Source organism: Agelaius tricolor, unplaced genomic scaffold (genome assembly GCF_023055355.1).
Source record: "Agelaius tricolor isolate 1412-34295 unplaced genomic scaffold, bAgeTri1.0.p SCAF_29, whole genome shotgun sequence".
Lineage (NCBI taxonomy): Eukaryota > Metazoa > Chordata > Aves > Passeriformes > Icteridae > Agelaius > Agelaius tricolor.
The window spans coordinates 7,154,466-7,173,967 of NW_027269289.1; the positions used below are offsets into that span (position 1 = coordinate 7,154,466).

At 52.0% G+C, this 19,502-nt stretch overlaps 3 protein-coding genes across 4 annotated transcripts; all 3 read left to right on the top strand.

The window, feature by feature from the left end:
- The first annotated feature begins 586 nt into the window (after window positions 1–586).
- Window positions 587–9,842, top strand: DLAT (dihydrolipoamide S-acetyltransferase). The gene is made up of 14 exons (XM_071449762.1): window positions 587–893; window positions 1,796–1,897; window positions 2,648–2,772; window positions 2,889–3,045; window positions 4,008–4,134; window positions 4,384–4,577; window positions 4,982–5,141; window positions 5,360–5,427; window positions 6,097–6,180; window positions 6,264–6,371; window positions 6,803–6,918; window positions 7,179–7,341; window positions 7,813–7,949; window positions 8,413–9,842. The coding sequence occupies exons 1-14, from the start codon at window positions 675–677 to the stop codon at window positions 8,540–8,542; spliced, it is 1,890 nt and encodes a 629-aa protein (XP_071305863.1). The 5' UTR covers window positions 587–674; the 3' UTR covers window positions 8,543–9,842.
- Window positions 9,843–11,177: 1,335 nt separating this feature from the next.
- On the top strand, window positions 11,178–14,808 carry NKAPD1 (NKAP domain containing 1). Of its 2 annotated transcripts, none has more exons than XM_071449764.1 (5): window positions 11,178–11,378; window positions 12,221–12,321; window positions 12,514–12,669; window positions 13,144–13,197; window positions 13,602–14,808. In XM_071449764.1, the coding sequence occupies exons 1-5, from the start codon at window positions 11,310–11,312 to the stop codon at window positions 14,125–14,127; spliced, it is 906 nt and encodes a 301-aa protein (XP_071305865.1). In that variant the 5' UTR covers window positions 11,178–11,309; the 3' UTR covers window positions 14,128–14,808. The 2 variants fall into 2 exon arrangements, with proteins under 2 accessions (XP_071305865.1, XP_071305864.1); XM_071449763.1 differs by lacking the exon at window positions 11,178–11,378 and adding an exon at window positions 11,637–11,781.
- A 607-nt stretch (window positions 14,809–15,415) lies between these two features.
- Window positions 15,416–18,980, top strand: SDHD (succinate dehydrogenase complex subunit D). Its single transcript, XM_071449765.1, has 4 exons — window positions 15,416–15,550; window positions 15,819–15,923; window positions 16,960–17,104; window positions 18,321–18,980. The coding sequence occupies exons 1-4, from the start codon at window positions 15,505–15,507 to the stop codon at window positions 18,484–18,486; spliced, it is 462 nt and encodes a 153-aa protein (XP_071305866.1). The 5' UTR covers window positions 15,416–15,504; the 3' UTR covers window positions 18,487–18,980.
- The last annotated feature ends 522 nt before the right edge of the window (window positions 18,981–19,502 follow it).

Genomic DNA, 19,502 nt, shown 5'->3' on the forward strand with positions numbered 1-19,502 from the left:
TGAAACAGACAAGCCTGGGATATGGCAGCGAGAGCACACCTCAGAACAAACCCGCCCTCCGTGGAAAAAACCTGCTTAGCTTGAGGTGGAACTTGGTATGTTTTAATTTAGGACTGAACGGAGCCTGGCCTGTCCCCTGACACCCCTGGGTGTATTTAATGTGTTCTGCCCCATCCACAGCCGCTTCCCTCCCGTTCCCGGGGAGCAGAGCCCATCCGCGGCCGTCCCCTCTTCCAGGGAGCTGTGCAGCGCCAGAACGAGCCCCATATCCCCATTTTCTGCCGGCTGAGCCCTGTGCAGAGCCAGAACGAGCCCCATATGCCGTTTTCCCTAGGCTGAGCCCTGCGCAGAGCCAGAACGAGCCCCATATGCCGTTTTCCTTAGGCTGAGCCCTGCGCAGAGCCAGAACGAGCCCCATATGCCGTTTTCGGCAGGCGGAGCCCCGTACGCTCGCCGCTCCGGGCAGGGCGGTGCCGAGGCGGTGCTGAGGCGATTCTGAGGCGGTGCCGAGGCCGTGCCGAGGCGGTTCCTGAGGCGGGCCGGTTCCCGCCCGCCGCCGCTTTACGGCCGCCCCAGTGTCGCGCCGCGCCGCCCGCACGGAGGTCACCGAGCGCCGCCGGCCCCGGTGCGCCCGGCCCAGCCCAGCCCGGCTGCAGCCCAGCCCCAGCCCCAGCATGTGGCGGGTGTTGGCGCGACGCGTGTCCCGGGGCGCGGCCGGGCCGCCCGGCCTGGTGCGGCCCCGCCGAGCGCTCGGGGCCGGGGTCGGGGCCGGGGCTGGCCCGGCCCGGCGCGGCCCGGTCTGGGGCGGCCCCGCGCCTCGCCCGCTGCTGCCGCCGCCCGCCTGGCCCCGGCTCGTCCCGCGCCGCTGCTGCAGCCTCCCGGCGCACCAGAAGGTGAGAGTCACACCCGGAGCCTGCCCCGCTGTCCCTCGTGTCCCCCTCGCTTTTCCCCTCGCTTTCCCCTTCGCTTTCCCCGTCCCTGCCCTTTCCCTGTCCCTGGCCCTTCGCTTTTCCCGTCCCTGCCCCTTCGCTCTCCCCCTCCCTCCTCCTTGGCTTTCCCCCTCGCTCTCCCCCTCCTGCCCCTTCCCTTTCCCCCTCCCTGCCCCTTCGCTTTCCCCTCTCCGTTTTCCGTCCCCTCCCCGCGTGGCTCACTTTGCCCCGGGGATTGAGTTATGGGATCATCAAGGCTGGAAAAGTCCTTTAGGATCAGCGAGCCAGCGCTGCGCTGGAGCCCCCCACCCGCACGGCTCTTAGACGCCCCCGGGGATGGGAGCTCTGCCACTTCTGTGGGTAATCCTGTTTCAACGCCTGGCCGCCCAAACTGGGAGAAAATCGATGTTTTTTGTGTCTTTGGCACCACTTAGCCTCGAGCCCCTGGGTGGCTGTTGGGTGCTCCCTCCATCACCTCTGTCCTTTATCCCAGCTCCCTGTTGGCCCTTGGCAGACCCAGGCTGAGAGCGGGCTCTCTGTAACCCTTTCGTGGGAGAGTCACAGAGTGCCAAGGGGTTGGAATGGACCTTAGAGCCATGTGCAGGGACACTTTCCACTGTCCCAGGTTGCTCCAAGCCCCACCCAGGCTGACCTTGAACACTTCCAGGGATGGGGCAAGCACAGCCTCTGCCCTCAGCACCCACTGTGGCTTTGCCAGGGTCCTTCACCAGCAGCTTGGGGCAGTGCTGGGGATTTGCAGCAGATCTGTGCCCCACATCCAGGCTGAGCTGAGGATTTGTCTCTGTCCCATGCGTGCTGCCTGCTGCTGCATCTGCCTGGCTGTGACACTGCCCTGTCCCTCACAGGTGGCACTGCCAGCGCTGTCCCCCACGATGCAGATGGGCACCATCGCACGCTGGGAGAAGAAGGAGGGGGACAAGATCAACGAAGGGGATCTCATAGCAGAGGTATCCTGGGGGCCAGGCTGGGCTGAAAGGGATCTCATAGCAGAGGTATCCTGATAATGAGGCTGGGCTGAAAGGGATCTCATAGCAGAAATATCCTGGGGAGGAGGCTGGGCTGAAAGGGATCTCATAGCAGAAATATCCTGGGGATGAGGCTGGGCTGAAAGGGATCTCATAGCAGAAATATCCTGGGGGCCAGGCTGGGCTGAGGGGGATCTCATAGGGGATCTCATAGCAGAAATATCCTGGGGGCCAGGCTGGGCTGAAGGGGATCTCATAGCAGAAATATCCTGGGGGCCAGGCTGGGCTGAGGGGGATCTCATAGGGGATCTCATAGCAGAAATATCCTGGGGATGAGGCTGGGCTGAAGGGGATCTCATAGGGGATCTCATAGCAGAAATATCCTGGGGACCAGGCTGGGCTGAGGGGGATCTCATAGGGGATCTCATAGCAGAAATATCCTGGGGGCCAGGCTGGGCTGAAGGGGATCTCATAGCAGAAATATCCTGGGGACCAGGCTGGGCTGTTTCTCTTGAGCTGCATGTCTGGCCTAGGGGCTGTCCCTGGCTGAAGGCAGATTTTGGATCCCAGGTGCCAAGGGGTACTGGTGGGAAGGAGTGGCTGTCAGCCTCTCAGAGCTGGTTTGAGGGCAAACTTCCCTAGAGCTGCTGCCTCAGGGTGATTGTTCCAGAACTGTGACCCTGCAACAGACTGGGGGGCTCTGGGCTCACCATTTGCTGTTTTCTCTCAAAGGTGGAGACAGACAAAGCCACAGTTGGCTTTGAGAGCGTAGAGGAATGTTACCTGGCCAAGATCCTGGTGCCTGAAGGAACAAGAGATGTTCCTATTGGGGCCATAATATGTATCACAGTAGAAAAGTATGTATTTTCCTAACCCTTGATGTGAATTTCCCCTCTTGGGGCTTCTGGGGTGCCTTGAGTGAAAGACTGAGACCATCACCTGATGGGCTTTGGGGCTCTGTGTGTTCTTCTAGGCCTGAATTTATTGATGCCTTCAAAAACTACACCCTGGATTCTGCAGCAGCTGCTGCCCCCCCAGCCTCAGTGCCTCCCCCTCCAGCTGCAGCCCCCTCCCCACCACCTCAGCCTTCTCCTCAGGCCCCTGGCAGCTCCTACCCTCCTCACATGCAGGTAAGAGAGCACTGCTCCTGCTTTAAGGCTTCTTGCACTCCTTTTCTGCCCCAGCATTGCTGCCTGTGGGGCATTTTGTCATAAAAACTGTCTGGAGAATTTATTAACTGTGCTGCTTCAGTTGTGGTGTGCTTAGAGCAGGTGTTGGGGGACACCCCAGAAAGCTTTTTTAATAAATTCATTTCAGCATCCCAGCTGCTGGTGGAGGAGAGACTTGTGCCTCCACGGTTGTTGCTTTGAAAAATGTGTTAAATCTGCATTTTTTGGACAGTTGTGGTGTTAAAAGCCCTTGTGCTTAGTGTAAGTAGGCTCTGCTCATATCTCAGAGCAGAACTGCAGCCTGTGGTGCTCTGGTGACCACACCAGATGTGTCTGTGGCTGACTAATAATGAATTGTGTTTGTGGGTACAACCTTTTTGCTTTGCTTGGGTTTTGAAGTGTATCCACTGATGGATTTGAGCATTTTGTACAGGGGCTTGCTTTGAAAAGGAAAATTTGGAATATTGAACCCCATCCCACAGATAAAGCATGGGGGAACTGATTTGTGTGAGATGTTACTCAAAGTCAGGAATAAAATAATCAATGGATGGCTTCTAAATGTGTGTTTTGGCTACTAAAGTTGCTTTCTTCCCTCTGCTTGCCCCCTCTGCCCAGTTTTGCTCCCCATGTGTGTGTCACAGTGACAGAGGGACTTGCTGCAGCCTTCCTTAGCCTTGCAGGGTGATGATTCTTTTGATTTATCCATTTCTTGCCCTCTGCTCTTGCTGGCTCCCTGTTCAGGCCTCGCTAACAGAAGCCAAAGCAGCACAGAGGGACAGCTCTGTTTGGCTGCCATGGAGCCAGCCTAGGAGTGCATTAAAGCTGCTTCTTTAGGTTGGCATCGCTTCTCAGGAGTCCAGGCTGTGTTGCTGAGCCCTGGGGATGAGCAGGGTCTGACTGTGCTGTGTTCTGTGCCTTCCCAGATCACCCTCCCTGCTCTGTCCCCCACCATGACAATGGGCACAGTGCAGAGGTGGGAGAAGAAGGTTGGGGAGAAGCTGAATGAGGGAGATTTGCTGGCTGAGATCGAGACAGACAAAGCCACGATCGGTGAGTCCCCAGCCAGGGTGGGTGAGGTGCCCTTGGGAGAGTCCTGAGCAGCCTCTGGGAGCTCCTCTGCCTGCTCAGGGGGTGGTGCTGTGGGACAGTAAAAACACTTCTATTTCCTCATCAATCCTTCTTAGCAGGTGCATGGAGAGGTTCCCTGCTGGAAAGGGCTCTCCTGCTTCACTGCCAGGCTCCAGCAGCAGCACTTGCAGCAGCCCTTCAGCTCCTCAGTGTTGTTTCTCTCCCCTGCAGGCTTTGAAGTGCAGGAAGAAGGCTACCTGGCAAAGATCTTGGTGCCTGAAGGAACAAGAGATGTGCCCCTAGGAACTCCTCTGTGCATCATTGTGGAGAAGGAGGCTGATATTCCAGCCTTTGCTGACTACCAGGCTGCTGCAGTCACTGACATGAAGGCACCAGCTCCTCCTCCCCCTCCTCCTCCTCCACAGGTAAGGAGAACTCATGGGCACCACTGAAAAGCCTGAGCTGAGCTGTTGTTGACAGTGTGAAGCTCAGGCTTCAACTGGAGTGTTCTGATTTTTGAGTGCAAGGCTGATCCATGTGCTGAGAAGTGATCCCTAATTTGCCCTCCAAGACCTACAGCAGGTTTCATTCATTCTGATCATTTTCCCAGCTTGTTGCTTGTGCCAGTTCTGATTCCTCATCCTTGAAAATGGGGAGCTCAAGTTCTGTATTTTATTTGGTTTTTTATTCAGCTGACCTCCTTCCCAGTGAGTTTCTGATTTAATTTTCGGGAGCCTTTGTGCACACGAGTCATTATCTCTTGATTGATAATTAGATGGGCCAGTTCTCTTACTGTGGGTTCCACTGATGGCTTTGATTCTTTGTTAAGGTGGCAGCAACCCCTGCAGCTGCTCCTCCTGCTCCCCAGCCTGCCCCTGCTCCAGCAGCCCCCTCAGCAGGGCCGCCCCGCAAAGGAGGAAGGGTCGTGGTCAGTCCCCTGGCAAAGAAGTTGGCAGCAGAGAAAGGAATCGACCTTACCCAAGTGAAAGGTACCTTCCCTTTCCACTGCTTTGCTCCCACTGTCAGTTTTCTGTCCCTGTAGAGCCATGTTTTCCTGTTCTTCTGACTGTGCAGCTGTGAGCCAGGAGTTGTGTTCAATGATTCTCTCTGTTGAATAAAGCTGAATAAAACTCGGCTTTATAAAACTAAAGCAAAGCCATGTTGGAAATAACCAAAATCCTCTCTCGTTTTCCTTTGTCCCTTTCAGGCACTGGACCAGATGGCAGAATCACCAAAAAAGATGTGGAGTCATTTGTGCCATCAAAGGCTGCTCCTGTGAGTAGGCTGGAAATCTGTGGGAGTGGATTTTACAGGCATGGAAAGCTCTGTGGAAGGGCAGTTCCTGCATGGAACAGGCATTGCTGGGTTCTGTGGGTGGTGGTGACTGTAAGGTTGGGAAATTTAACCTGCCAGAAACACTGGTGAAGCCCTCTCCCTTTGTTTGTCCCTTTGATATTCCACTGAAAACTAAAATAGTGTGCTCCCAGCCCTTCTCTGGCTGCTAAATCTTCATGGGCTGAGGTCACCCAGTCCCAGCTGGTCCAGATTGCTGGGGAGAGGGGCTCAGAAGGAAAGCCAGGCCTAGCAAAGCCCAGCCTGTCACTGCTGCCCCAGGAGTGCTCTGATGCTGTGGTTTGTGTTGTCCCTGAGCTGATGGAGGTGTTTTCTGTGTGCTGCAGTTTGGGAGAGCCCCCCCAGCACAGCTCTGCTCTCTGTACAGCCACCAGAGCAGGACTGGCTGGGCTGGGAGCTGCACAGCAGCACATCTCAGTGCTGAGCTGTTAAATCACTCCATGCTGCATTTAGTAACCAAACAGAGGGGTTGGAAGGAGCTTGGTGGGCACTGAGAGGTGGAAATGGCTGCTGCTCTTCCCAAGGGGCAGCTTGGCCTTGGCACTGAGCTCCCTTTGGCTGTTTCTGGGCTGACACTGGTGTTCCCTGCAGGCTGCAGCTCCGGAGGCAGTTCCTGGGGTGGCAGCAGCACCCGAGGGGACCTTCACAGACATCCCCATCAGCAACATCCGCAGGGTAAGGGCTCAGTCTGTGCCAAGGCCCTTGTTCTGGCTGGGAGGGTTCCAGGCTGATCTGTGTTCATGCTCTGCACACCCCAGGTCATTGCTCAGAGGCTGATGCAGTCCAAACAAACAATACCTCACTACTACCTGTCCATTGATGTCAACATGGGGAAGGTCCTGGTGCTAAGGAAGGAGCTCAATCAGGTGAGGTTTGGCATCTTGGCTTGGGAAAAAAACCCATTCTTTTCAGTGCCTTTTGCGGGTCAGTTCTGGACTGTCTGTGACAGAATGAGATTTTCCTCATGCTTGCTCCTTCCTGACTTCCCTAAGGGGCTGTTCTGAGCTCTGCTTGGTGGTGATTCATTTTTTCAGGTGGAAAATAAAAGGATAGGAAGATTTTTAATAAGAAGAAAGGTAAAATAATTCCAAGCCAAGTTTGAAGAAAACCGAACATTAACAAAACCTACGTTCTTAAATTATAAAGGAAATACTTTCACCTTCTAAATTATCCCTGAATTTTAATGCTTGCAAGTGGTGTGATTGTTTTCTGTTTCCTGTGAACTGCAGTGACTGCCCTTGTTAACTGGGGGGATGTGCAGGGGACAAACTGACACCTGGAATCTCTTCATTTGCAGGAGGTCTCAGAGAACATCAAGCTTTCTGTCAATGATTTCATAATTAAAGCTTCTGCATTGGCATGCTTGAAAGTGCCTGAGGCAAATTCTTCATGGATGGACACAGTTATTAGGCAGTAAGTTTATGGCATGGTCAGAGCCAGAAACTTCCTTTGTTCGTGGCAAAACAGAACTTCTGCTGGGATTTGAGGGAGGGGAAAAATATGGTGTGAAGGTGAGAGGTTTTGTTAAAACGATAAAATCTTTGAGTCTAAGGCTGGTGGGCAAGGTGAAATAATTGTCACAAATTCATGTTAATTCTGGGTTGTCTGGACCGTTTCTGTTTTTCCTGTTTGCTGCCTTGCTGGAGTGCTTTCAGCTGCTGTGTGTGTTGCAGGAATCACGTGGTGGATGTGAGTGTGGCTGTCAGCACCCCCGCAGGGCTCATCACCCCCATCGTGTTCAACGCCCACATCAAGGGCCTGGCTGCCATCAGCAAGGACGTGGCTTCCCTGGCAGCCAGAGCCCGCGAGGGCAAGCTCCAGCCCCACGAGTTCCAGGTCAGACACCCGAGGTGGTGTTAAACTCTGCTGCTCTTGACTTGCTTGAAAGGAGCAAAGGCTGCTTTGTGATGTTGGAGCCTTGTTCAGCAGTCACAGAATGTCCTGAGTGGGAAGGGCCCCACAGGGGTCATTGAATGCAGCCCCTGGCCCTGCCCTGACACCCCAGATCCCACCCTGGGCATCCCTGAGCACCATCCAACCCTCCTGGAGCTCTGGCAGCCTCAGGGCTGTGCCCATTCCCTGGGGAGCCTGGGCAGTGCCAGCACCCTCTGGGGGAAGAACCTTGCCCTGAGATCCATCCCAAATTCCCCTGGCACAGCTCCAGCTCTCCCTGGATCCTGTCCCTGCTCACCAAAAGCCTCCCCTCCTCAGGAAGGTGCAGACTGGAATGAGGTCCCCCCTCTCCTCATATTCCCACATAAAACAGTTCTTGTGAGTTTGCCCATGAATGTGTTTGTTTTCTTTTAGGGTGGTACTTTCACAATTTCCAATTTAGGAATGTATGGGATTAAGAATTTCTCTGCCATAATCAATCCACCTCAAGCCTGCATCCTGGCAGTGGGTTCCTCAAAAGAAATACTGGTGCCAGCTGATAATGAGAAAGGGTGAGTTTCCATCTGATCCTGGACTCAAACTCTGAAGTCATGCCTAGTTTCCTAACACCTACCTTAGACAGTAATTGTAAAGACACTAAAATGTATTGTTGACACAGTGCTTTCAGTACTTGCTTCAGTTTGCATTTAAGGAAATCCTCAAGGATGGACCCTGTATGAATATCCCCTTGCTTGGAGCTAAAATGGTGTGGGGCTGTCCTTGTGCTGCAGGGAAAGCTGAGCTCCCTGCCCTCAGGAGAGCACACAGAGGTGTTTTTAGTGCCTCTGGGAAGCTCCTTCCTTGGTTTTCCTCAGAGAAGGAATGAACATGATCTGCTCCCCAGTGCAAATGGGGGAAACATCAGTCACCAGGCACCAGCTGCTATTCCTGGCTCTCCAAGCAGCCTCTCTGCTCTGTAGTGGCACTGCCTTGCAGAGGAGTGTGTTAACCCTTGTTTTGTTGTTTTTCTCCCAGCTTTGACGTGGCCAGCGTGATGTCTGTCACCCTGAGCTGTGATCACCGTGTTGTGGATGGAGCAGTTGGAGCACAGTGGCTTGCTGAGTTCAAGAACTTCCTTGAAAAGCCAGTAACCATGCTGCTATAATTTAACCATGCAAAGCAGAATTTTCATGGGTCACACTGTTGTGTTTTAAACAAGCTATTTAGACTTTAGTGTTCAGACTTTGAGAGAGTTCCTTTTTTTATTTAAAAAAATGTATTATATTATCTGGTAATGTTATTTACCAGTCTGTACAGAAAAAAAAAAAGTTTGCAAAAGTGCTTTTCAGAGCAATATTACAGCTACACTGTATTTTTATACAGTTAGTTAACTTGCAAACTCTTCCAAAACAGAGTTAAGCGTCCCAGATTTTAAATAAAACAAAATTATCCTGGCATTGTGCCAGCTGCTTCTAAACTCGGGTGCCCAGGGGCTGCACACCAACATTTTCTTTCATGACCTCGGTGTTGTCAGAGCCTGGAGTTTCAAACATCTCTTGCCAGGAGCACAGGTGAGAGGGCCACAGAAGGGCCAAGAGGAGGGGACCTGCCCCGTGCTGTTCTGGGCTGGGGGTGGCACAGCAGGGCTGGGGACAGTCCCAAAGGCCAGCGCTGCTGTTCCAAACCTGTTTGGAATTTGGCTCTGGCCGGGACCTTCTCAGCTCCCTGAGCACTTTAGGGTGAAGGAGCTCTGCTGCTGGGGGTCCCAGCTCTGGGGCACCCCACACAACGTGCTGTGCTGTCTCTCATGGTCCCACTGCCATCTGCTTTGCTGTGGAACCTCTGCAGCTGCTGTTCCTGTGGCTGAGTGAACCCCGGGCTCTGGTGCCATGGAAGTCACTGTTTTGCAGAATGTCCAGTGTGTGTTGGAAAGCAGTGCAGGCAAATCACACATGCTGATAACCCCAGCAGGGGATGGGAATCATGTGAGGACTGGGATGTTTGGGATTTTTCATTTCAGGCATTCTTACATAGGAAGCTCTGACTTAAGCCACAGGAACTGCAGACCTTCCCCGGATTGTCCATGTTGTCCAGCCCCAGTGAAGCTGCAGAATGTGCTCTCCATGTACATATTGTATGTAAGGTGCTTCTCTAGTCTGTTGGACTCGTGTCCAGTTACCCCAGGCATTGCACCCTGCGAGGGCTGCAGTGCTGAACATTCTGAAATTCCACTTTCCACATGGAAACGTTCATGTAAAAAAAAAGGACAAACATGCAGTAATGACAGAGTGACCAGGAGAATTAAATAGGGGGGCAGAGTTGGAAAAAAAAAAGGAAGAAGTTGTTCAGGCTGATCCTGTTATTCTGTATATTGCATTAAGTACTGTCTCCTGTAAAATTCTACATAATTCACTAAAGATACTGAAAGAAAATACTGTGGAAATTAAATATTTTTGTGGGAACTATTTAGTGTCTGGTTGCTGTGATGCCTTGCTTAAGCGCAAAAAGTGCATTAAGATTTTGGATTTTCTTGAATGACCCGAAATACCTTGATTCCAGACTGGCTCTAGTGAACCCATGTTCCATTAAATGTTGGGAATTGACAACTACTAAACCATGTCCCAGTGCTTTTCTCTTCAGCTGTGTGTGGCTTTCCTGCTGTGCCTCAGTGCTCTGCAGCCTCTCAGTCTCACAGTGCAACTCACCCTATTAACCTGAGATTTAATCACAGATCTTTGGCTTTTTGCTGTCTGCAGCTTCCTCTCTGCTCTGCTCACCCGTGGGGCTGTGTGGGACAGGTTGTTCCAGCATTAAATACTCGAAGAGAGCTGCCCTAACCGTGGCATCCTGTCCATTTATTTATTTAACAAAAACACATCACCACTGTTCCTGCTGTCCCTTCAGTAAAGCCTGTGGGTGTTGATGGTTCTTTACTACAGCACATAACAAATTCTGTAACTAAATATTCAACTATTCTTTGAATATTTACAGTCTTTACTCATTTTTACTGCTGTTCCTCCAGTCTTCCTTTTCTGCTTGCATCTCTAAAGGCATTTGAGATATTCACCCCTCATGAGTAAAAAGTGAATTAAAAACGCCCTTAACTCCACTCCTACCAAAGATTTTCACTCTGGGCTTTTGTTGTGTAATCTGCCAAAACTTCAAGAAGTTTCAGTCGTTTTCCCAAGCTGTGTTTGTGCAGAAGTATCTTTGCTAAATGCTGGCTAAGAATATCCACAATTACGGAAAACAATTAATTAAAAGGCAATTCAAAATACATTATAAATAAGACTCAAAATTTATTAAAACTTAAAACTTATTTAAAATGTTATTAAAAACATTACTTTAAGCCATTAATTAAAATTGAATTTAAGCTATTCCTTAAAATTAAAATCAAACCATTACTTAAATTTTATTAGTTAAGTAATTGATTCAAATTACTATCGTTTCCAGCATTACCCAGCCACAGTGTTTCTGGCAATTTCTGCCTTAGTTTGGGGTATTTTTTCCCCAAAAAGAGAATTTCTTTCGAGCAGCCACCTGCTGTCCGGGGCCCATCGCTGCGGCAGCGGGGCCCAGGCGATCCGAGCCAGGGCGGGCAGGGCGGGGATGGATCCGGTGCCGGGCCGGGTGGAACTGGGGCGGTTCGGGTCCATTCGTGCCAGTTCGGGTCCGTTCGTGCCAGTTCGGGTCCGTTCGGGTCCGTTCGGGCCGGTTCGGGTCCGTTCGGGCCGCCCGGAACCCACGGCCCTCACGGCCATGGCGGCGCCGTTGCCCCGGAGACGGCGCCGGAAGCGGCGCGCGCGCGGCCCCGCGCGTTTCCGCGTCCCCCGCCCGGCCCGGCCCGGCCCGGCCCCGCCGCCACAAACAGCGCCAGCACCGCCACCGATACCGGCACCGAGCCCGGGCCGGCCCGCGGCAGCGCCCGCAGCATGTCCCGCGTGCCCGTGGGGAAGGTGCTGCTGCGCAACGTCATACGGCACACCGGAGCGCACAACAAGGTAAGGCCCGGGCCGCCCGCGCCCGGCGGGGCCTGCGGGGCCGAGCGGGGCGGCCCGGGCTGCGGGGGGGACACCGTGAGAGACATCCCGGGCTGCGGGGACACCGTGGGGGACATCCCGGGGTGCGGGGACACCGTGAGGGACATCCCGGGGTGCGGGGACACCGTGAGGGACATCCCGGGGTACGGGGACACCGTGAGGGTGCGGGGACAGCCCCGGTGTGCGGGGACAGCCCCGGTGTGCGGGGACAGCCCCGGTGTGCGGGGACATCTCTGTGTACGGGACACCCCGGCGGTGCCGCCCGGAGATGCGGGAAGATCCCGGCGTGCGGGGCAGGCTTCGTGCCCCGCTGCTGATGCTGCAGGGCAGAGCGGCAGCGTTGGGCAGAAATCAAAGGAATTTGGTAAATCCGCCACATACTCAGGGTCACTTTTGGTTTAACGCCGTTCCGGTTTTCCCCGAGTTTCGGTTTCACCCCAATATGTCTGTATTTACTTAAAAAGTAGCAAATCTCAAATCGGTTTTGTTGTATTTTATTTGTTGCCCAGTGTATGTGCTTTTAATTGCATTAAACAATTTGAACTTTGTTTTGCACAGGCAGGATTTTAGTGCAAGATTAAGCAACTCCATTAAGTTTAGCAAACTGTTTCATGAATCATAATTCAGCAGGTCTAACCAGCACCAGGAAGTTCTGTTTGGGATACAGATATGTGTAAATAATCCTTTGTTTGGGGATGGTAGGAGAGGTGGCTGTGAGTTTCCTTACCAGGAGTGTTGAGGTGGGTGCGGCATAACTGAATTTCCCATGATGTTCAACTCATTTCCCTTTCTGTGACTTTCAGCTTCAGGAAGAGACAGAAATGTGGAAAATAAGGGAGTGGGAGAAGCAGACAGAAGAGACTTACTGGAAAAGGCAGAGTAGAATGCTGTCAGACACCTCCAGGTGAGATACACCACAGAAATATTGATTTTCTCCTTGAAGACTCCCTGCAAAGAGGTCAGGCCTGTGCTTGAGCCTGGTCTCAGAGTGTTGATTGAGACGTGAGGTGTTGGAGGTGCCAGGTGAATGAGTGAGGGGGTTTTGGGGGGCTCTGGGAGGTGCTCCCCACCTGAAGGAGCCGTTCCCTCTCTGCAGCAGCCGCATGCGCAGCGACGGCTTCGACGAGGAGGGGCACAGGGCAGACTGGAAACCCAGGAACCCGCAGCTCCTTGACCTGGTGGAAGATGATCTCCTCAGGGCCAGATCCTGGAATAAAAAGCTGTATGAATGTGAAGCCAACATGCCAGACAGGTCTGTGGGGGAATTCTGTGTTCTGTGGTTGTGATTAAAACATCTTTTTGGAGCCCTGTACCAAAAAATGACACTGTTTCTGTTTGGTGTGTGCTGTGATGAAATAGAGCTTCAGCTCATTTTGAGAATGAATAACATGTACAAACTTCTGCCGTGTCACAGAATAACCAATTTGAGCTCATCAGTGGAGTTTCTAAGACACACTAAGCAGCAAAAGCCCAGCCCTAAACTTAATATTTACTACTCTGCCCAGAAAGCTTAGAAAATCTCAAGAAACACAAGTCCAGGGTTGGATTTAAAGAAATCAGAGTTGTGCTTTGAGAATATAAGGTGTATTTAAATAGCACCAAGCAAATCAGTCCCATTTCCTTCCTGTCTAAACTCAGATTCATCTGTGGCTCTGCCTTTTCAAAATTGCATTTTTGTCATCAAACACATTGTCTGTTTTTAATGGATGGTTCTGCTTTCTTACAGGTGGGGGCACAGTGGATACAAAGAGTTGTACCCTGAAGAATTTGACACAGACAGGTAAGGCAGACACCCTTACTGATGGATCCAGAATCTGCCTTCTGACAAGTTCTGAGGGGAATTTTACAAACTGAGTTTCGAATTTTGAATACAAATCAACCTTGACTGCAAAGCCTTACTGTTAAAAAACTCAAATCCATTAACGTGGTGTGAGTCTTCAGAGAATCTTTTGTATTAATTAAGATATTCATGTTTAGCTGGAGTTACCAAAATCGATGAGTCTGGGAGGTAAATAAATTCTTGCAGTATCCTGGACAGTGGAAAAACAAGATTTTAAGACAGAATTAATTATTTTTAACCTACACCCAGCAGAATCATCGATATTTTTCAGGCTTACAGTTTGGATATAAATGAGTTTCATCACTCAGTGGCTTCCAGTTCACCTCCTCCTGTTCTTTTTCCAGTGATCAGCAGGAAGGAGATGAGCAAAATGCTGTCAATGGGAAGAAGAGATCCCACCTGGGGAAACAAACAGCCCGTGAGCCCCACAAAAGGAAAAAAACCAAGAAATCCCACAAGAAGAAGCAAAAAAAGCGCTCACACAAAAAGAGGAAGAAAAAGAAAAAGGAGCAGGAGAGAAGTTCCACAGATTCCTCCCGGGGGGAGAGCGAGGGCTCAGGAGAGGAGACTCCGAGCGCCCGGAAAGGAAAACACAAGCGCAAGAAAAAGCCCAGGAAAGTGCCTGCCAAGGAACCTACCTCTTCTTCTGGGCAGGAGAGTGACTTTTGCCATGCAAGCAGCTCCAGCACCAGCAGCTCTGAGGACACTGAATCCGAGGGCAAAAAGGAGAAGCGGCCCCCAAGGAAGAGGAAGAAGCGGCACAGCTCCGTGCCCGAGAGGCCGAGCGAGGTGCCCGAGAAGAGGAGCAAGAGGAAGAACTGGAAGGTGGCGGGGGATGAGAAATCTGAGGACAGCTCTGATGAGGACTGAGGGGTCTGGGTGCAGCTCAGAGCAGGAGGGGAGGACAGAGGCAGTTCTTTGTCACTCAGCACTGCTCCAACACTGGTTTACACACGCGCTGCCAGCCCGCAGGGAGCAGGGCTCGCCAGGCAGCACTGCAGGACAGCACCTACCTGGCCCACAGGTGGGCTCATCCTGCCAGCTTGGCTGTGATCAGGTTGTTTTGTTTCTTAAATTATGTTTGAACAGATTGCTCATTGGCTCACCAAAACAATGGCCAGTAGGAGAGAGGACAGGCTGGTAAATCAAGCTGGTAACAGAGGAAATGTCGCTGTAACCCCCACGGTAGTTTTGTCTTCCCATCCTCCACCAAAAGCAGAGCTGTGGGGGCATGCACAGGGTCAGCTGGACACGGAGGGGAGCTGAGGGAATATTCCCATTCCAGCTGAAGGGCAGTGACTTCCCTAATGGTGAAAAAATCCAGCAGTTTGCTTGGTTTAGACTCCTGTCCAGAGCCTGCTGTGGGCTGGCCACCGTGTCCACCTTCCTTCCTCCCCTCGGGGGATGCTGAAAGCATTTGTGCTGACAGAGAGGCCTTGGTGGGTGTTGTGTCCTGTCTCTGCTCTGCCCAGTGTGTTACTGGAGAAACTGGTACCAGGCCGTTCTCCCTGCAGCGAACAGCCAAGCCTTTTAATAAAACAAATAAATCCAGATGTGTTTGATGCTTTAGTCATTGTTCTGGAGCAAAGCCCGGGGACAGAGCACAGGCCTGGGAGTCTGGGTGGTGCCTGTGTTCTCTCTGTGCTGTTTGTTGCTGCCCGACCACACTTGCAGGAGATGAAATCAGGGCACTGGGAAATGTGTGGGGTGATTGTTGTCTCCTGGACAGGCACGAAACAGTGCCAGCGGCCCTAAATCCTCACTCCAAGCCCTGCTTGCTGTTCCTTTTTTCCCTCCAAATGGAAAGAAGAACAGGATATTCATGGAGGTGTTTATGGTCTGTACCAAGGTGTTGCAGTAGTGAACACACAGATGAAGAGCACCTGGGTCTGTTGCGGGGTTTAAGACAGAATGATAGAATTACAGAATGGTTCTGCCTGGAAGGGAATTTAGAGATATTCCAGCTCCCTGAGCACCACACCTTCCACCAGGATGCTCCAACCTGTCCTTGGGTGCTTCCAGGGATGGGGCAGCCACAGCTCCTCTGGGCAGCTGTGCCAGGGCCTGCCCGCCCTCACAGCGGAGCATTCCTGCCCTAGATCCCCCCACCGCTGCCTCGGGCGTTCACATCCTCCCCGCGGAGCCCCGCGGCGGCCGCTCCCGGCCGTGCCGGTGCCCCGGAGGCGGAAGCGGCGGCGGAAGCTCGGGCGCGGTTCCGTGTCCGGGCGCGGTGCCCTTGGAGCGGACATGGCGCTGGCGCTGCTGCGGCCGCGGCCCCGCGGGGCCGCCCTGGGTCAGTGAGGCCGGGGCAGCGGGGCGGGGAGCGGGACCCGGAGAGAGCGGGATCCCGGAGGGTGCGGGACCCCGAGGGTGCGGGACCCGGAGGGAGCGGGACCCCGGTGGCTCCGGGACCCCAGTGAGTGCGGGATCCCGGAGGGAGCGGGACCCCGGAGGGTGCAGGACCCCGGTGGCTCCGGGTCCCCGGAGGGAGCGGGACCCCGGTGGCTCCGGGTCCCCGGAGGGTGCGGGGTTCTCACGTCGCGCCCCCGTTGTCCCCGCAGCTCTGCTGGGCTCGGCCCTGCTCCGCCGCCCCGCCGCGCTCGGTGCCGCCGCCGCCCGCTGCGCTCCGGCCCGCGACAGCCACGGCCCGCCCCGCCAGGGACACGGTACGGCCCTGTCTGTGTCTGTCTGTCTGTCTGTCTGTCTGTTCGTCCGTGCTGGTGTGCGGGGATCTCGTTTTCCCGGAATCAGGACCCTTTTCCCATCCCTGGAACTGCCGAAACCCGAGCACCCAGGTCTAGCTCAAGGCATCCTGCCCAGGGCTGGATGTTAGATGATCCTTCAAGTCTATTCCAACTTCTGAATATTCTGTGATTCTGCCAAGAAAGGGCTGTAAAGGACCAGATTTTGGCTCCTTTGGGTCCTTCAAGGCACCAACAGAGGTGACAGAGGTAGTACCTGATGGCCATGCAGGGACCTAAGAACAAGATGAGCTTTAAGGTCCCTCCCATCCCCAAACCAGGCTGAGTCTATAATTTTTTGGGGCCACTCTAGGAGATTTTAAGTGGCAGCTGTAACAGAGAACAGAAGATATTTACATATGGTGCAGTGCTTTTCTTGGTGTCCTGTTGGGTGATGTACAGTTATGGGTGTTACCAGCAAAGGAAAAAATAATCCTAAATGCCCGTTGGTTTAAGGGAAAAGCTGTGAAATGCTGAGCGTTGTTAGATAGGGCAGTAATTGTGCAGAGATGTTATTTGTGATAAATAAAGGTGCAGTTGTGGTGCCTCAGGCTGTGAGGAGTGTGTGCACCCTCCCCTTCAGCAGCACTCTTACCAGTCAATAGCACTTCAGTTTGCACTTTGCCCAAGTCCAAACTTCAGATCCTTTGCTTTCCTTGTCTTGTCGCTTTCTAAATTTCTTTTCTCCGTGCCAAAACGAAGGAAACCATTTGCATTTTGGTTTAGGTGTATGATATCTGTGTGTTAGTTGAGCACTTTGGGGTGTTGCATTGATAATTTCGCAGAGTCAGTTCTTGATGGTTTCAGCCTGGGCTGATGCTCCCGTTGTGTTGCCAAGCCTTGCTCAAGCAGGGTTTTGGTTTGCAAACCCTCCAGATGTCCAAGCCATCCCAGCCAGCCCTCCAAGGGCTGCAGAGCCCTTGGCAGAGGGGCTTTTCCCTGAGAATGTCTCTCCTTGCAGGCGGTTCCAAGGCTGCGTCTCTGCACTGGACAGGGGAGCGAGCTGTCAGTGTGCTGCTGCTGGGGCTGCTCCCCGCAGCCTACCTGTGCCCTGGACCAGCTGTGGACTATTCCCTGGCTGCAGCCCTCACCCTGCACGGCCACTGGTAAGCACAGCAGGGCTCAGCTCACAGCAAAGGAGCTTTGGTGCCTCCAAACCTCATCCTGGGCTAGGGTAAAACAGCTGGAAAAAGTCCTTGGTTTCCACGTTCGGTGGCAGGAGTGGTTGTACTTTGGTCTTCCTTTCTCACACTGTCCTCTCACTCAGAAAAAGAATCCATAAAATCTTAACCTTAAGAGCACTTCCTTGCCACTGGAGGTGTAGAATCCTGGATGTTTTTAGCATGTGGAAGAATCAGTGTTGTGTGAACAGAAGGAAACAGAAAGAGGACAGATCTGTATAAAAAAATACACAAATATTCTGCCTCTAAAGCTCCGTGCACTGGCTTTGTACATCTCAGTGGTGATGAGATGGTCATCTCATCCATCTCAGTGGTTCTGCATAATAAAGAACTCACAGCAAATATTCCACTAAGGAGACATGGGTGATTATTTCCTTTATTCCTGGATGGATGTTTGCTCAGTGTAGTTCTGCTGTGATCCTTAATGAGAGCAGGGACAAGACTAATTAGGAGTGGATCCAGCTACGTGGTTGGCCAGGCTGGCAGCACCCACCTTCCTGAGGTGATCCTGGTTTGGGAGTTCCTGGCCACAAGGATAAAACAGATTTTTGTGGTACTTTGGGGGTGCCAGGTTTTCTTAAACTTCAGCTTTGCCCTTAGGAATTTGTGCCAGGGATTCTTGCACTTTCCTTGCTCTGACTGGGAGCTTTTTCCCAAAACAAGCATCCCGTGTCTCAGGTTGCTGGATAGTTCAAATCTGGACAGGAGTTCACTTCCAGATGTAGAAACAAACTAAAAATACACTAATTTCTTTGGTTGCCACTCTTTTAATCTAAAGGCATACCCAGGAGTCTTCTGTGTCTTTGTGACAGTGGCTGGTCCCAGATATTTCCTTGCTTTTCCTCTTTTCCAGTCCTTGGAAGTCAGATAAGAAGGCAGATCCAAGGATTCTGTTTGGAGAGCTGTGGTCAGCCCTTGTTTTCCTCAAGAAAACTCTGAGCCAATGTGTGTATTTTCAAGGGAATCTGGAATGTTTTGGTTTGTTTTTGAAATAGATTTTTCCTCTTTCTGTGTGGGAGCTGAGCATTCTTCAGGAAAGGCTGGAAAGGGGGAGAAAAGCCAGTTGGCAGAACGGGGGACACAAAGAGGATGGGTTTTAGTGAGTGAACTTTGCTGATTTGAGCTTTTCTCTCTCCTTCAGGGGTCTGGGCCAGGTAATCACTGATTATGTGCACGGAGATGTCCCCATTAAAGTGGCCAACACGGGGCTGTACGTCCTGTCTGCCCTGACCTTCGCTGGCCTCTGCCACTTCAACTACCACGACGTGGGCATCTGCAAGGCTGTGGCCATGCTCTGGAGCCTCTGAGGAGCCCCAGCCCTGACACACACGATTGTCCTCTGCTGCCTCTGCTTCATCAGCTTGTCAGCAACATCCTGCACCACAAAGGAACAGCCAAGGGTCCCCAGAGAGCCTGCAGGGGGCTCAGAGCTAGTTTAGGATATATAGAGAAAAACGTGGTTTAAATACAGATTTAACTGGAAGATGCCCAGTGAGATGAGTGGATTCAAGCTGCACTGTAAATAAATTGGGATGGATGGATGGATGAATTACATCAGTGGCAGATTTGCATAGCTAAAGGGAGCTCTCCTTGTAATACCAGCTTTATTGAGTGTTTTTCTAACTGTTGGTTGGTTTCCTGTTCTGTAAAACAAGCTTGGCTTGCGGAAAACTGAACTCCTTCTTCTGACATCAGTGTGTAAGGCAGACCCTGTAACACTTGGGACCCTGGGAGCTGATGAGCTGATGTAGAAAAGGGAATACTTTTTTTCAGAATCCATGCAATAAAGAATTTACAGAAATTTCGTGTGTGCTTCTGAACCATTTTTACTGCTTTGGGTTGCCTAAAATGTTTTCTCTGTCGATAGGTCTGCTCTGCCTTACTTCATAAAATGAAGAATATTTGTATGAATTAATACTTAGAGGTGACTTAGACCTAACACAAGGATAATTAATGCCCCTTAGAAAACACAGCAAGAATAAAAATACTTCTGCAGATTGACTTTAGGAACATTTGACTTTCAAGGTTTTTATGTTCATCTACAACACTTTTTTGAGGTTTATTTTCTAAATACTCTGGTCCGTGTTGTCCTGTGTGACAGAAAAGACAACGAAGAGGAGGCTGAGGGAATGTTCTGTTCTTTAAGGGATTTTTTTAGGGGGAACTGAGATTGTGGTTTCTAACTTTTGCTTCATCCTGTCTGACTTTCACATTACCAAGGAGTGGAACACTCTTTCCACACTCTCATGGTACTTCTGTGGCACTATTAACAGTGAGAGGAAGAGAATGTTACTCTGCAATGAACAGAACAACCAAGTCACTA